The 11,015-nt window shown below is 44.0% G+C and overlaps 1 protein-coding gene across 1 annotated transcript in view; it reads left to right on the top strand.

The window, feature by feature from the left end:
• The first annotated feature begins 9,680 nt into the window (after window positions 1-9,680).
• Window positions 9,681-11,015, top strand: part of GRID2 (glutamate ionotropic receptor delta type subunit 2) — a 682,022-nt gene continuing 680,687 nt past the window's right edge. Inside the window, exon 1 of the mRNA XM_063423230.1 lies at window positions 9,681-9,815. Coding sequence (XP_063279300.1) covers window positions 9,728-9,815 — 88 coding nt within the window. The 5' untranslated portion in view covers window positions 9,681-9,727. The remainder of the gene's footprint in view (window positions 9,816-11,015) is intronic.

The following is an 11,015-nucleotide window of genomic DNA, read 5'->3' as shown; positions in this document are numbered from 1 at the left end:
AAAACAGTAATAGTTGGCAAGCTTGTGATGTAAATAGATATTGTAGAATTTCTGTCTGTGTAATGGGGATGATGCATGAACATTCATTATCTAGAATCATCCAAAACACATTTTGCAGTCATGCTAATAGGAATTGTTTCAATTTATCAGCATGACTTCACTAATGTGAACAAAATGTTTAACCTAGTCAAAACAGAATATGCAGTTTTTGCCTTTCAAAATTCACTTGTTAGTAATTCTAAACAAATGAAGTAGGCATCAATGAAAAGTAGGTCATTACAGGAAGGTAATTTTACTTCATGTTCCCTTTTTTTTCCATATACTGTAGGGTTTTATTAGAATTGTATGTTTTCAAAAGCCTCTTTGAAATTAAGTCTTTCTGGCTGGCTTTCATTGAAATAGTAGCACTTCAGAGCTCTATAGCCTTTCCAGTCCTGTTGGGATGGTTGTGCAGGGTAAATATTATGTGAAAAGTACTTGCAGAAGCCAGTATAACTGAGAAAAATAGGTTGTTTATTTTAATTTTAGGTACTGTACAGACAAAGTTGAATTATCTTAAAAATCACCACAAATAATTCATGTTATTTAGGTACTTTTTCCCTTGCCATGTCATCAGATCTAATGGTTCTTTCCTAATTTATGACAGAAATTCTGTGGAATAAGGTAAACGTCAACTATAATGATGCTGTTTGTTATGATGAAAACACAGAGAGAAGGAAATTATGTTTAATGCATCAAAGAAAGAAATTTCAAATAGGTTATTTCAGTTACCTTGATTTAATATGTCTTTTGGGGAGAAGGGAAGGAAGGCAAGGTGAGAGATTAGTACAAAAGTAACAGTGTGAAAACATGCATCATAAAGAATGGTTAGAGACTCTTAGATACGGAAACATATTTCTCTCATCTATGAAGGGAGAATGCTTTCAGAGACTAATAGACATAATAATATCCAATACGGGATGACCAACTGATGCCTTCTGGCCTGGAGAATTTTTTGATTCTTCACATAAAGAGTAGTGACTTATACAGTTCTCAAATTCATCAGTCATTCTTTTTCTACCTGGGTCTTCATTTGGTTCAGTTAATGCTTTATTTGTTGGAAAAACCCAGCACCAGTAATGGTACTGCAGAGTACATCTTAGGCAAGACATGAGATTTATTTTGTATTGAGAATTTTCTTTTTTTAAAAGTCAGCAGACAGGAAGGACTGCACACTATAGTTCTGATTTTGTGTTACAAGGACTTATCAAATCTTTCAGGGATCCTGCTACTAAAAACATGTGTAAGTTTACAGGTAAAAGTAATTTTTTGTCATGTTGCTGCTGCTTCTTGAAAGAGACCAGATGATGTTCCAATGCGCTGGGAGAGAGTGGATAGTTTTGGTGAGAACTTTCCTGTACTGCAAATTATCCTTCAGATTTTATTACATGTGATCTTGGGAATATGTTTGCCTTTTTTGTTTCTCTTCCTGACTCTAGTTTTTCTCCTGTAATCAGAATGTACTGTATTGTGGTGAGGACTATTCTGCTATGTTTTTCTGCTGTATCTGCCACAATGAAATCTTAGTTTTGCCATATTCTCAACATAACAGTAACATAACACTAATGACTATTACTGAAAAAAGATGCAATAGAGAAATATGTAGAGCTTTGCAGGTGTCAGCCCAACTCCAGTGTTAAATAACCAGCAGTGTCTGCGCTATTTCTCTTTCACAAATAATTGAGTCCCATGCTTGTTAAATCACTGGATTTAACAGGCTTCCTGCTACCTTTTCCAAACAGGTAAAAGATTCTAGTGTGCCAGGTTTCCCCCTCCTGCATCCATGGGGTCCCAGAGCAACAGTAATTCTGTTTTCCAATATCATGCTTTTCCGATTATCTCTTCCACCACTTGCAGTAGGAAAGACTGAGCTGATTCTGGTCTTGCATTATACAAAGCAAACAGCATGTGGCATCTCTGGTTCAGTGATGACTTCCAACTGGCCTTTCTTTCACTGTCACAGTTGAAACTGCCTCCTCTCTTCTCAGCAGCAGTGAAGGCGTGGAAAGAGACCAGTTAAAATGGCTCGTCCTTGGTTGGCTCTTTCACTCCATGTAGTACCCAGAATAGTCCGAGTCCCTCAGCCGTGTGACACGAAAAGGCTAAATGAAGAGCTACTGGGATCTGAACTGTGACTTCACTGTGCTCTGCCACCACTCTGCTGTCTGTCATCAAAGCTTTCCTGCAGATTTCTCTCTGCAGTAACATGCTGTGTTCTCAAAGACAGATTCCCAACCTTCTGACTTCTCTGCCCGCACCTTCTCCAGGGACTGGTGTATTTGACTTGGTGCTTCTCCACTGTGGTGGCTTCTAGTCTGTGCCTAGAACAAGCCTAAAGCCATCAATGGGTGTTGGGAGAGGAGCTAGGAGTAAGATGCATAGATACAGAATGGAAAACACACCCATATCCTTGGCCAGCTGCTAGGACTGCTCTGCATTCTCACTGCCGGTCACATCCTATCCACCCAGGTTCCCAGAGCTGTCCAAGCACTTGATGAAAGTCACTCCACTCCTGGATCCTGTGAGTCCAATAGAGGATCCACAAATACAAAGTGTACCTGTGTCTGCAGCTGTCAGCATATTCCCTGCTTCTCTTGGTTCCCCTACAGGCTTTTTCCTCCATTTGTGACTTGCTTTTCACCCAGCATAAATGTGAGTGGGCTTTGGCAGAGAGAGCCTTGCATGTCTTTCACCCATCTATAGCTCTGGAAGGAAAGAAGGGGCAAAGGGATGATAGTAACAAAGGCCATGACTGTGAAATGTAGGGAATAATAGGAGCAGGAATATTAGAAGGACTGGAATGCCAGCAAGAAAGAAAAGTGAAACTGTATGTTTACCATGTAGAGGTGCAGTATAGCATCTTCTGGAGAAACCAGGAAAGACCTGGAGGACAACTGTGCAAAGTGCTGAATTAACAGGGGCTTTGAGTGAGAATCTGAGAGACTGAGGAGGACAGCTAGCTAGGCAATTATAGAGACAGCAAGGATTTTGCATTGGAAGAACCTGGCTTAAGAGTCACTGGGCAGAAGCAGCAAGGGAGAATTTATTCAGTGTTTTTCTTTTTATATAGATAAGATTGAAAAGATGTTACCTATCCATGTATCTGAGAGCATCACATTTGCTCTGGTACCAATGAAATTAACAACTTGACACCAGTTCTGTTTTGTTTTCTCAGCCTTTTTTTGGTGGGGTTTTGTTTGTTTGTTTGTTTGTTTGTTTTTTAATGTTCAGACCATGCCCACTAAACCTTGTGGCTCCTAGGCCCCATGTCCTCCTCTCTCCAGCAGCCTAGTAGTTTCTAAGGTACATCACAGAATGGCTCAGGCAACACAGGCGATCTATAACATGAGTTTAAATGGAGACAAAATAAATCTACCTCAGCAGCAGTCCCTGCTAAATCATTTCATAACACTGGCTGCTCTAAGGGTTGACTTTACCTCATAACCACTTTCTGAGTTTTATGTAGTGAGGCTAAAGGATAAAACACAAGCTCTCAAGTAAACTCAATCATATTGTAGTTTTTGAAAGAGCAGAAAGCTTTAAAACTCTTGCTGTGTACTGCATTGATACTCTTTTTTTTCTCAGTTCTCCAGCCCAGCAGAATAACTCTCATTTCTGGTTTTGTTATGCATTCCTTTGTGATTCAAGGCCACATCACGCACTATCTGTTGAAATGCAGTAAATATTTAATGTTCTGTTTATTTCTATAATGGCTAAATGAAATTACTTTCTATCTGTTTAACCAACCTGCATGTGTACATACACACACACTCTTGCAGATATACACACATTCACACATTTAAACTATGCAGAAACTGAGTGAAGGAAATTGGAAAAAGGGTATAATACTTTGCATTTTTAAAAAGTGAATGTATTTAGTCCTCAAACTATTCCATTAAGTAAAGGCAAGAATATCCCCTTTATTCAGGACAGATGACACAGGCCCAAGAGTGTATGCTTCACTCCAAGTGTGACAGGACAGATGGAGTCAATGTCTGGGCCACTGCTTAGAATTGGAATGGTCCTATTAACCTGGACCTCTCTCATAATACAGAGAACAACCTAAAAGTTGGCAGTAGGCAAAAGCTTTAATTTAAAGGTTATTTGGCGGTCACTGAAGTAAGTCTATTTCCTAATGGACAGATGTCCACTTAACTAAAGCCCTCCCAGATGACTTCTTGTTTGAAGCTATGCCAGGTAAAGCAATGATTGAGTGGATGTGTCAACTCAAGTAACCTCTTGGAGTGAGCAGCATTCCCCGACAGTCTGGGCACCAGCTCAGTGGCACAGGAACATTTGCTTGTGGCACATGGTCTCTTGGTAGGTCTGTCAGTCAGCTGCTTTATAACAGCAAGATATATAACTTTTAGAATGCAAGTATTTTAAAAAAATACAGCACTGCAAGGTGAGAGATATTTGTCAGTTCGCATTTTAAAAATGGGGGGAAACGGTGTTATTTAGATTGAAATTCTATTGTCAAATGGAACATGGTGCTCTACATAAATTAGGGGTTGGAGGGTCATGGTTGGTTGTTTTACAGTCATGAACTATTTATCTGTCCAGCCTTGAGTATACCAAGTTTTAAATTTAAGTAGATCTTCTCAGAGCCTACATCATAATAATTATAAAGAGAGAACTAATATTAATAACTTCTCTTTTTTTGCCTCATGTAAATTAGCATATGATCTGGCAATGGTGTCTTTATGGGGAGATCCTGTGTCCATCTGAAATGACTCTCTAGAGAGAGCTGCCTGTGCTGATCTGCTTGCTGAGTCTGCTTGTTACCTTTCTAGAATTGTAGCATTGAAGATGTTACAGAGTTCTGCATTTCATCTATAATGACAAATCTGGTGAAAAATCTGCACCTTCAATACCATCTGAAGAGTGATAAAAAGCCATCAAAGAAATGTGCAGATTGGTAGAATTACTGTTCATTTTCTCATTGGAAGTATTCATTTAAAAAATGACCCGTGAAGACTCCAAAGAAGAAGCAGCAAATAAAGTGAAAAGGACAACAAATTATATTAAAAATCCATAAATAGAAATCAATCTTAGCAATAGTAGGTGGGCCTTTTTCAGGCCTTTCTCCCATGCTTACATGGCATCAATAACAGTTTGGATGTGACTGTTGGGAATTTGTGATTAATATTTGTCTCCTGCCACACATGATCTGTTCTTTTTAATCCCTTCTCTTATTGCAATAACATTAGACTATTTTATGAAAGACAATGAAATCAATAAGAAGTAAGCAAAAGAGATGTTATTTCTCATGGCCAGTTGACACTGCTGGAATTCACAGAAGGTCAACAAGTTTAATGCTGCTGAACTGGCTTTTTTCCCCATTTTATTTATTTTATTTTTAGGTTAACTCTGTGTCTGTTAGGATTCATACTATGCAAGCTAAGATAGAAATTCTCCTATTCTCTTTCCCACTCTAAACAGTGCATACTGGTTGGTTTGGTTTTTTTTTTCTCTGAATTAATAACTTATGGGCCTTCATGGTAAAAGGTGTTGGAGCAAATGGGCTGGTGGACTAACCCAGAGCGTAACTTGATTTCATCTTATTAAACATTTTTTTAAGCTTCAGCAATACACTTGAGCAGAAAATATCAAGTTTTAATATGCAAAAGATGTGTTCATGTGTGAGAAAAGTAATACTTCCTATGGAATTTAGGACTGTAATTGTAAGGTTTAGCTGTTCTGTTTATCTCCCAAACTGAAGGCTGTTAAGTGTGCCTATCTTATCACTATCTGAATTTCTCCAAATACTTGAAGGATCTCCTGGGACTTAGAACTAAACAAATGAAAAGTTGACCTCTGCATGTTCAGAACTGCTTGTATGGCCAAAGAGATGGGAAAGGGGCATTATATTATCAAAATTAAAGCTTTAGATGACTGAAAAACAGGTGAAACTTTTGTTTTTAGTTCTCTCTCCTCTGTAGACAGAAGCTCAGGTCCCAGGCTGACTTGGTTGAGGTAGCAGTGTGTTATATGTGGGTGTGAGGCAATAAAATTTAGATAGACGCATTTTCCCCCCAGTGCTTCTGTTTTACAAGAACATCCTCTCTTTGCTGCTCCTCCAGGGGCTGCATTAATGTGCAGCACTGTAGCAGCTGATCAGTGGAAGCAAGGTACATCAACCATTAAGCACACTGGGGTCAGGTTACTGGAATGAAGACAACCACTCCCTCTTGTTGGAAACTGTGGCTGGCTGCTGGTGGCACTTCTCCCACGGAGGCCAGCAGTGGAGCTGGAGAGACCTTGATGGAACTGAGGGTGTCTGGAAGGGAGGCTGTGGTGAAGGAAGAGTGGCATGGCTGAAACCTGGGGACTTCAGCTTCCACAGGGCCCAAGGTAGCTGTCACTGAAGCCCTAAGAATGGTGCTTATGGCTTTTTAGGGCTCTGGATGTGCCCATTATTTTTTAGGATATTTTTACAGTATTGGTAACTCCTTGGTTCTGAAATTCTTTCTTTCCCCTAGCTTTAACTTTTGGCAAATGTATTGTATCTGAATAGAAAAGATAACTAATCTTTTTCAATATTTTTATGATACCTTGAACTGACCATGTAGCACAAGATTTCATTCTGTTTATATGGGTGACATCAGTTTTTGTTTTTAATGAGTATTAAAGAGAATGGAAGAGAAAATTACTTTATCTCTGTGGTGGATGTATATTACGTCAACAGTATGTTCATTATTTAAAGTAATTTTATTTGAATTTATTTTAAAAATTTACTTCAGCCTCTTTCAAATTTTCATGTGGTGTTCTTTACTACTGGAATTATTATTCCAAACTCCACAAAAAAAAAAAAATTATTATTTAGGGGTTATTTGTGAGCTGCAAACTCTTCGCTATCTCTAATATTCTGTTGTATGTGTCTACAGACTTTTGCAAAAAATTCCATTTAGTGTGGCCAGTTAAGGGCACTAGATGCTTTAAAGAGTCAGTAAGGATATCTGGTTCCTAGATAAGGCCTCAAAATTCTTAGTGATATCTAAACTGAGGATTAAAAGGTTATAATTTTCCAAAGGTTTCCATTACATTTTCTATTCTGCCTACTGTGCATTGTACATTATTAAAGAGTACTGTTCTGACATGCCCCCCAAAGAAGTGAATTAACATTTCTTGTGAACTCTGTTCTTTTGTGAAGAAGTAATAATGACTCAAGCAGCTCCAAAAGTTTCCAGATGAATCAGAATTTATTACTTGTAAAATTATTGCCCATTACATTCCCTGATACTGTGCATAAACTGTCATTTGCAGAAAAAAGCCCCACTCTTTTTAATGTTTGCCCTTACTGATAACAGATCTGTGACTTGTATAGACAATAGCGACAAATGCAGGATGTAAGTGACACAATTTGTGAGACTTGAGCTTCACACTGCTCATCTCCTGTTCTCCTTACATACTTTTCTTTTGTCTCTAAAGCAACCCTAGTTGCCATTTGTTTCAGCTCTTAGATGAGAGAGAGTCTATTCTAGCCTGTGGAAAGATGAGCCCTGACTTGTGCTTTGGATTTGGCTTGAAGTGTTTTGGGTGCTACCATTTGTAGAGAAGTTCTCACCTGCCAAGGTGGGCCTAAGCAAAGTCAAAACTGCTGCTGGTGCTTTTTCTTGGTGGTGTTGGTTAATTTTGTTTGGTTTGTTTTCATATTTCTTTTAGTAGAGTCAATTATCTTGCTGTTGGTTTAGTTTAGCTTTTCTTGAAAAGCTTATTTCTCCCTCTTGAACTAAATCCTTAAATTTTATAGGCATACAACTGTTTTTGCCAATCAGTCCCACAACTGAAAGAAGACATATGCAAGAAAGGGAAGAAATATACAAGTCAGGTATGATGAACTCAGAAGTGTTACAACTAAGAAGATGCCTTCAAAAGAGGTTTCTTGTGAAAAAAAGGGGTTGATGCACTTCTCATTTGTTGACTACCAGGACTTATCAATGGCTCATGTGAGTTTAGGATATAACTGCTATGTTATGAGCAATTCTTTGATTTCTGCTTCCTGTCTCTAGTGGGACTAGAAAAATCCAAGTCAGGAGAAAGTGTATTAAGACATAAAGTGGGGATTTAGACTGTTTTGTAGGAACATACTTAACCTCTCTGTACAATTCTCTGTCTGTGTAATGGGGATAATGTATTTAACTACAGCACTAGAAATCTGAGGATTAATTGGTTAATGAATTCGTAGAACCCTGAGCATGAAAAGTGCACTCTAAATATTTCCCATAGAAATTTCTCCATTACCTAAAGAGAGAGGAAGAAAAAAGCTAATTCATTGCTTTAAAGAGCTGTGCAAATTCCATCAAGAACACAGATAATTAAAGTAATATTAATAGATTTTTAGGTCTTCATTTTCCCATAGAGGCCAGGTGTCCCTGATTTTTTTTTTCTTCTCCCCTTCAAGTAACGTCCCTGACTCAGTTGTCAAAGACTGAGAGGCAGAAGTGCCTGTCTAGCTCCCAGCTTGATCCCCACAGTGGAGTTACAAGGTTAAATAAATGGGGTGGGTTTGTCTTTTTTTTTAATTATTATTTTAAACTGAGCATAACACTTCAAAAAGGTTTTCCCTCCCCCAGAGTATTTTTAGGTTGTATGCACATTTGCCTATGTCTGTTCCTGAGTCCCAGTTGAAGATTTCAAGGGAGACGAGGGCACTATATTGTTTCTCCCTTGTATTGCAGATAGGGGGAGGAGGTGGTTATTAGAGAGAAGCGCTCTCACTCGCTCGCTCTCTGTTTCTCCCTCTCTGGCTGATAGCACTTATCTCTCGCTCTCTCTCCTTCTCCTAGGTGATCCATTTCTAGGCAACGTGCTGGCTGGTGCTGGAGCTGCCAGCTCTCTCTGCATCCCACCAGCAAAGCAAGCTCCAAAAGCAACCTGCAGACCATCATCTGCTCTCGTCTGCCTCGCTCCGGGTTCTCCTCCTCTCGCTTCTGCCCTGTCCAACCACCACCTTGCGCGACAGAGACAGCACGCTGGGCTCCATTGGCAGATTTTTCCTTTTTTTTTTTTTCTCCAGTTGTGGAAAGCGATTTTTCTAAGCGAAGGGTGGGGGGAAATCTCTGCATTACTATCTGCATTACCTTGAAGTTCACTTTGTTTTTTGGCCTCCGGGGGGGCTTTTCCTGCAGGAATCTGGCTGCTGGGAGCGGGATCGCCCGCTCCCTCGGTCGCCCGCTCCTCCCACCCCGCTGAAGGCGAGCTATTAGCTGCGGGCTCCTGGGGCTTCTCTGGCCGAGAGGGTTTGTGCGTGTCTGCTCGCGTGTGCGTGTCTGTGTGTGCGTGTCCGTGTGTGTGAGCGTGTGCGTGGTGTGGGTTGGAAGTTGCCGCGCAGCAGCGGGACCGAGCGGATCCCTGGACCCGGCGGAAGGATGGGGATTGTCTGACCAGCAGAGGCGTCTGCTGCCCGCGGCGGCGCCCGGGCTGGATGGATTTGCTGCCGGCGCTCCCAGCAATTCTGGTGCTGCCCAGGAGCCCCGAGAAGTGACGCGGGGTTTCGCCGAGGAGACAAGCGCTCGTAGCTCCGGGCTCGCTCCCTGACCAGCCGCGGCTCTGCGCCAGCCATCGGGATTTACACGCTCCTCCGGCTGCACCTCAAACTCCTGGGCTTCCTGCGCTGCACTTGCTTCCGCGGCAGCACCGTTTGGCGAAGAGATCTGTTGTTATAAAGCCTGGACCTCCGGAGGAGATGGAAGTTTTCTCCCTCATCCTGGTCGTGTCCGTCTGTTGGACTCGAACCTGGAAAGCGGCGATTGCAGATTCTATCATTCACATCGGTAAGGGGGTGCTGCGCTTGCTGGTGCTGCTGGACACTTTTCCAGCTCTCCTTTGCAACCTTCCCTCTCTTGGAAGGCTTTCCTCCCCCCTCCCCCCGCAGCCCTCACTCTCTTTTATCGCTTGTTCGCTTGCTTTATTTTTGTTGTTGTTGTTTAGTCTCCTCTTATAATTGCTTTCCACCAGGACCTCAGGCGTCCTCTTTTTCCCCTACCGCGCTGTGTAAAGGCTTCTCGGCGGCGGGGTACGTGCGTGCTTTAGACCTTGAGGTTTTGATGAGGCTGATGATGGGGGACCCAGGGCTCGGGCACTTCCCCGGTTCCTTCCCGCCGCCCCTCAGCTCTAGCCTGCCGTCCGCCTGCCCCGGCTCCCCCTCGGCCGGGGGACACCCCACGCCTCCCCGCGATCTTCACACCACGGTGACAGCCGCTCAAACCCCCTCACTTTTCCTTCCTTCCTTCCTTCTCACCCCCATCCCGCCTTCCTCTCCCGCGGCGGAACAGGTGGTTTGGCAACGTGAGCGCTTCCCCTGCCGCGGGCGGGCAGGGCAGGGCAGGGCAGGGCAGGGCAGGGCGGGGGGCTCCGGCCGTCCGGCACCCGCCTCGGGCCGCCTCCCCACGGCCCCGTGCGCCTCCCGGAGCCGCGGCTCCCGGGAAGGGCAGCGGCCTCCCCTCCGCCCCGGGGGCAGGGGGCAGCTCGGGTGGTGCCGGCGCACGGCGCTGCCGCCCGCGCCCCCTCGCTCCCCGTTATCCCGAGCCGTCTCCGGCAGGGCAGCCCTCGCTCTCGCCGGGCGCATCCCTGGGAAGCGCCGAGCCCCGCTGCCGAGCGGCGCTCGGTTCCCGCGACTGGCGAGGGCGAGTGGGCCCCCCCTGCGCCGGCCGGGGATGCGCGGAGAAGGGAGAGGAGCGGGGATGGGGAGACGAGGAGAGGAGGGCGCTTCCCCCGCGGCCGCTCGCCCATCTGCAGGCACCGCACGCAGGCGGAGCGGGGGCGGGCGGGCGGCCGGCGCCGCGCTGCCCCGGGGAAGGTGCATTTCGGGGCAGGGTCTCGCCGCGCTTTTGGGGAGGTTCCTGGGGCGGTGCCGGACCCGGCGGTGGGGCAGCTGCCGCTGTCCCCGGGGTTGGCTGTGTAAATATGTCTGCCGGTGCTTGTCGTGGGGATCTGTAGCGGGTTTCTGTGGCAGGGGAAGCGGGGAGTGCGTT

This window comes from Prinia subflava, chromosome Z (assembly GCF_021018805.1).
Source record: "Prinia subflava isolate CZ2003 ecotype Zambia chromosome Z, Cam_Psub_1.2, whole genome shotgun sequence".
NCBI classification, from domain to species: domain Eukaryota; kingdom Metazoa; phylum Chordata; class Aves; order Passeriformes; family Cisticolidae; genus Prinia; species Prinia subflava.
The sequence above is the reverse complement of the archived record's forward strand: the minus strand, read 5'-3'. Positions and strand labels throughout refer to the sequence as shown.